The following is a 6,489-nucleotide window of genomic DNA, read 5'->3' as shown; positions in this document are numbered from 1 at the left end:
TCTCTCTCTCTCTCTCTCTCTCTGCTGGTGATTGATCTCAGAGCCTTATACATGTCAAACAAAGGCTTTGCCATCTGTATATCCCCAGACCTGTTTATTTACACAGAGGTAGCACCTTTATGTATTGACTATGATGACCTTGAACTCTTGATCTTCCTGCCTCAGCCTCCATAGTGCTAAACTTTCAAGCATGCATTGACATGTGGGACATGTGAAAACAACTGTTTCCCAAGGGATGTATACCATTTATCATTCCCTCATAAGTTAATGAAGTTCCATTTTTCCTACAACCTTCCCTGTATTTGAGCTATCTGATATTTTGATTGTAGCCATCATATAGAAGAAGTGGAATGGTGTGGATTTGCATTTCCAGAATGAATAATGGTATCAAATATGTTTTCATGTATTTCCTGGCCATTCATACATCTTCTTTGGTGCAGTGTAATCAAATGCATTTGCCTTTTAAAAATTGAGTCATTTGTCTTCTAATTGAGATTTCTGAGTTCAGTGAGCCTGCTAGTACAAGTGATTTAACAAATTTATGATTTACAAGCACTGTATCCTGATCTGTGGTTTCTCTTCTCATTTTCTTTTTAATTTTTTAAAATGTTTTTTATGTATATAGGTGTTTTGTCTGCATGTACATCTGTGCACCATGTACATACCTGGTACCTGTGGAGGCCAAAAGAGGACATTGAATCCTCTGGGACTGGAGCTACAGATAGTTGTAAACTGCCATATGGGTGCTGAGAAACAAACCTGGCACTCTGTTACAACCCCACCCCACCCCCATGTTCTTATCTGTTGAGCCATCTCTCCCACAGGTGTGTCCTAGGGTCTTGCTGGTAAGCCAGTCTAGCCAAAACAGTGAACTTCAGGTTACACGAAAGACCCTGTCTTAGTAAATGAGGTGAAGAGTGATTGAGAAAAAAAAACCCCACTGTCAGCCTCTTGACACCATGCATTTCTGCACAAGTGTCTCTTTGTCTCTGTCTCTCTGTCACAGAGAGAGAGGAAGGAGAGAGGGAGGAGAGGGAAAGATAGGGAGGGATGGAGGGAGGGAGGGAGGGAGGGAGAGAGAGAGAGAGAGAGAGAGAGAGAGAGAGAGAGAGAGAAAGAGACTACACAAGAAAGAAGAAATAAAAGGAAAAAGAAAAAAAATGGACCTGGTATTACATGCTGCGATCCCAGAATTCAGGAGACTAAACCAGGAAGACTCATGAGTTTAAAGTCAGCCTTGGCTACACAGTGAAGTATTAGAATATCAGATTGCCCCCATGCAACTTGCTTTTTAGGCAAGTTTAAGTAAGACTACCTTTCCCCAACAAATGGTCTTGGTGCCTTTGTCAAAAGTCACAAGAGCCTAGCCATAAGGGTGTGAACTTGTAATCCAATCACTGGGGAAGTAGAGATGATGAGATCTCCAGGTTTGGTGACTAGGCAGCCTCATCTAATCAGCAAGCCCCAGATCGTAGTAAGAGAGCCTATCTTAAATGAGGTGGACAGTTCCTGAGGTATGCTAACCAAGGTTAGCCCCTGGCTGCTACATTCACTTGCACATGCAAATCACATGTACATCAGAGAGAGAGAGAGAGAGAGAGAGAGAGAGAGAGAGAGAGAGAGAGAGAACAGAAAGTCAGAGAGAGACAGAGACAAAGAGATTGATAGAAAGGGAGAAACAGACAGATAGAGAAAGAAAGAGAGAGATTGAGCGATTGAGAGAAAAGGAAAGGAAGATCAAATAACCACAAATGCAGGAGTTTATTATAGATCTCTTACTTATTTCATTGATCCATATGCATATTAGTATTCTAAAATTACTAATTAAAGATACTATAGTGTTGAAATCATGTAACATGGATCCTTCATTTTATAATACATTTAAAGTCATTTTTACATTCTCCTCTTTTATGTGAATTTTAGGATGAATTTGTCAATGTCTGTAAAAAATTAAATTTAAATGCCCTCTGGGACATGTGTAGAAAGTGCAGTTGATCTGTGGATTAGCTTTCGAAGCTTTGCTCCTTTGGTAATGCACAGCAGTGCACACACATGCCTCTCTATTCATGTGCTCTCCAGTTGCCTTTGGGAAGCAGCTGAAGTTGTCTGTGTGTGTATCATCTTGCAGTTCTTTTGTGTGACTTATTCCTAGGGACTTGTGTCTTTTTAATACTTTTGGAGGTGAAATTTATATTTTAAATTTCAGTTCAGGTTATTCATTACTCTTTATAGACATATATCATTATTAAAATATTAATCTCACATCCAGAACAGCATTGATATTGTTTTTTAATTCTAGGGGCTTTCTTACAATGTAGATTTTTAAGAGTTTTCTACATACAAGATCTGGTCATCTATGAATGAAGAGCGTCTTCTTTTCCAGTAGTAATATACTTTATTTCCCCTCCTCCCCTCGAAACTTGCTCTGGTTAGAACATCCAGTATAGTGTGTAATGCTGATGCAAGGAGCAGATATTCTTCTTTTATTTCAAATCCTAGGAGGAAAACATCAAGGTTGTTGTTGTTATCATTGGTTTGTTTTGTTTTTTTAATCACTAAGTTCAGTGTTATCTGTAGGGTCTTCGTAAATGTTCTTTGCTAAGCCATCTGTTTCTAGAAACAGATGTCTTGAATGTGTTTCTGTCTTGAATGGGTGTTAGATTTTTGTCAAATCCCTTTTCTTTGCCTTACATCCTAGTCTTACACTAATAAGATTTAAGGTTTTAAGTGATTAAGAACAAGGTATTGACATTTCTGTTAAAGAATTTTGTCTCCTGACTTAGGCTGTATGTTTTTCTTTGTCAGTTCTGATCATTGCTGTCAAGTGCTCATTTTTATAATGGTACATTGCCTTGAGAAGTTGGCTCTACTGAGATGAGAGATTGTCTTCTCTACAAATGTTCTTCACTCATCTTCGTGGAGCCCCTCAGGGTCACAGCTGTGGTGAGGCTCTGACTACTCGCTCCCACACCCAGGCTTTCACCTCATCTCTGGCTTTGATGCTTAGCTATGTGTCTTGGACATTGCATATGTTGTATTGTTTTTTCTTCAGATCAAGTCTGATGGTTTTTCTCTTTATCAATGTGTTTAATACACTTATGTTTAATTACATTGATCTTTATATTTATAATTTTCATTTTTCTGGTTTTGACTCACCCTTTTGTTCTATCTTTTACTGCTTCTTTGGGGTTAAATATATATTTCTAGTATACTGTTCAGCTTTGGAGAACTTTTATTTTCATCTTTTGTGTGCTTTTTCTCAGTAATATCAGTGTGTATTTAACTTGAAATAACCTATTTTAAATTCATACTAACTTAAGTAAAGCAACATTATTCTAATATTGTTCTATTTTCTCCCTCCTCCTTTGTGGTAACATTACCATGGTGATATCTCTGTCTGTTAGAAGCCTAGCAGCACAGTTTTATAATGATTGTCTTACAGAATGGTTTCTTGAACCAATGAGAAGACCAAAACCAGAAAATTACATTTAAATCCTTGTTTTATTATAATGCCCTCTCACCTTTCTTGCTATTTCTTCATGTGATCTCTACCTACTGTTTTGAGTCATTAACTTCAGCCTGTGTGCTTCATTTAGCATCTCTGGTCTAAGAACATTCACCAATCGGTCTGTATTTGGCTGCAAAATACATTTGATATTTAAGCAGTTGACAGTTCATTCCTGGAGCTGACTTTATATCTTCCTGAGGTTCCACATTCACCCAGATATAAATAGATAACATGGACCCTGGCCAGTTCTTGCCCTTGGCCTGCCTTTCCCAGTTGCAAGTCTTTGCCCTGAAACTGACTGAAAAGCATCCCTAACCTAAAAGACAATAGCCTCCTACTGTTCTTACCAAAATTTGTGTATTTAAAAAATTAAACATTTCCCAATTTGAGATGTCTATATCTTATAGATAGATAGATAGATAGATAGATAGATAGATAGATCGAGAGACAGACAGACAGACAGACAGACAGATAGACAGACACTTTGTTCCCAACAGAGCTCTTACTTTTCTCAACCACCACAGCCTCTTTTAGGAGAAAGAAGAACTAATGGCAAATAAACCCATACAGCAGAGGTGACAACTTAGCAACACCTAGGAAATGAAAGAGAAAAATAATTTGGATACAGGCTCTTGTCTTCCATTTCTTTTGAGAAGCCAACAGTAAGCAGTAGCCGGTCCAGAAGGCAAATCTACACTATGAAATAGGGACACAACAGGAGAGGGCAGTGAAGAAGGAAAGTTAGAATTCCATCATGCTTTCTCCTTCTCCCATTGTACAGTGGCTATGAACTAGCAGGAGGACAGATGGGCAAACAGTGTGATAGATAGAGACTCTCAGAAATATGTGTAAGGTGAAGATGTTGACAGTAGCCCTTTGAGTTTAGCATTAAGAAGAAGGAACAGAAGCCAAGAGGGGTAGACACTGGAACTGAGAGGGATAATACTGAAAGCCTAAGAAAGGAGGCATGTGCAGAGAGAATCCAGGGGGAGGAAGATCCAAAGGGGTGAAAGAGATACCTTGAGGAAAGGTGACATTAACAGGTGACAGAAAGCAAGAGTGTGCACATATGCAAATACAAAGCTATGCACAGATGCATCAGAAGACACTTGGACAGAGGAAGTACGTAAAGGAAGAGAGAAGAGAGGGAAAATGGATAGACTTCCCCCACCTTCCCCAGTCTTGTGATTTATGTGTTCTATGAAGGTAACATAATGTGAAAGAACAGTATTGTAGGTTAATACCTTTGTTATTTTTCCAAGTGTGCTTATTTAAAGAGGAAGTGTGACAGACAGATGGGGTGAGTGAAGGGAACCATCTGCTGCAGATAGAAATCGTCATCCTGATAACCACAGTTGACATTCCCTCTTTAGATTATACAGAAATCATCATTAGACACTCAGTAAAACCTGCTTGGTGCTGAGTGCTGAGCACAGCAATGCAAGGATAAACTGTAAGTTGCTTGAAAATAAATGTGCCAAGAGGAATCATGTCTCCTTGTTTACGAAATAGCTGTAAATGAATACAAATATTGTTTCCTGCTGCTGTGTTGCTGGGCGAACTTCATCTTGAGGTTGTTGGTGCAATGACTACCTCAGCAAGCAGCTCCCTGTGGCCAGCATGGGGCTGGAAGGAGTGAGGACCCAGAAGACCTTAGTCATGGTCCCGCTAGTACCTGGCCCCTGAGCAGTATCATCTCATGGCTTTTTAGTGGAAACAATCGCACAACTGCCCCTGTCGCCTTGCCAACAGAAGAGGTTCTGCAGACCCTGCAAGACTTGATAGCCTACTTCCAGCCACCAGAGGAGGAGATGCAACATGAAGACAAACAGAATAAGCTCCGCTCTCTAAAGAACAGACAAAATCTTTTCAAGGAGGAGGTAAGTCCAGAGAGAGAGATAGACAGACAGACAGACTGACAGACAGAGACTAATTGGTTGTTTGATAGATTTACTGACTGACTGATAGATCCTTTACATTCAGAGCTGAAATATATTTACTGCTGCAGCTTAGCTTTGTCTGTAGGTATACACACATTTATGAACAGACTTAAGAATACGAAGCTTCCCAGAAGCTGGAAAGAAAAGGATTTACTGGCGGGGGTGGGATATTCCTGACAACCACCACTGGAATATTAGTGATGGTTGGCACATTCAAACTGCTTAGGATTTAATGCTTCATTGCAATTTGTGTCCAGAATCCACATACAATAAATCAGCTTGTTATCACATGTTGGTGGTTGTGATCCACAAATTTTGGGATACGTCAGAATTACCTAGGAAACCAGCTTGTAAAATGCAAATGCTTATATTCACCCACAACAGAAGTGTCTAGAGAACAGGTTTGAAGGATACACGTGACAGTGTGCCTGCTATTAGACAGTGAACATCTGAGTCTCTGGGGCAGGGATTGAATGTGAGGGAAACATAAATAAATGGTAGTGTGGTGTCCTAAGACTCACGCCATTCTAACTCTATTCCTGCCTTCGGATGACCTTAGACAAATCAGAGCCTTCTCTGAACTTGGGCATGATAATCTGGTGTTATTAGGTTGTGGTAAACTCCAGCACTCCATGGCTGAAGGTTCATCCTAAGTTATTGCTGTGAGATGTTCAGTCTTCACATCAAAGTAAGCCAGGGCCTGGCAGCATTCTGCAGAGCTACAGACTACTTAAAGGACATTCACCATTTTCTCCTAGACACAGAAGTTTTCATGGCATGGCTTCCTCTCGTAAAAATGTCAGAAAAGGGGTTGAAGTTTTTCTTTAGGTTTTGTTGTCTCTAAACCCCACCTAGGAGTAAAGAAAATGACCATGATTGTCTGATGCCAATAAATTTTTTTAACCAAAAATAGTTTTTTTTCATACAATATATTCTCATCATAGTTACCCCTCCCCCAACTCCTTCTACATCCTTCTCACACACTTTTATCTAAATCCTCTCTCTCTCTCTCTCCCTCTCCCTCTCCCTCTCCCTCTCCCT

General features: G+C 39.8%; 1 protein-coding gene across 2 annotated transcripts in view; it reads left to right on the top strand.

Moving 5' to 3' along the window:
- The window catches only part of Ryr3 (ryanodine receptor 3), a 542,105-nt gene that overhangs the window by 277,080 nt on the left and 258,536 nt on the right, over window positions 1–6,489 (top strand). For both annotated transcript variants that reach the window (XM_029469442.1, XM_021156945.2), the window contains one exon: window positions 5,220–5,388. In XM_029469442.1, coding sequence (XP_029325302.1) covers window positions 5,220–5,388 — 169 coding nt within the window. The remainder of the gene's footprint in view (window positions 1–5,219; window positions 5,389–6,489) is intronic.

This window comes from Mus caroli, chromosome 2 (genome assembly GCF_900094665.2).
Source record: "Mus caroli chromosome 2, CAROLI_EIJ_v1.1, whole genome shotgun sequence".
Taxonomy (NCBI): Eukaryota; Metazoa; Chordata; class Mammalia; order Rodentia; family Muridae; genus Mus; species Mus caroli.
This window is presented reverse-complemented; position numbering and strand designations above follow the sequence as displayed.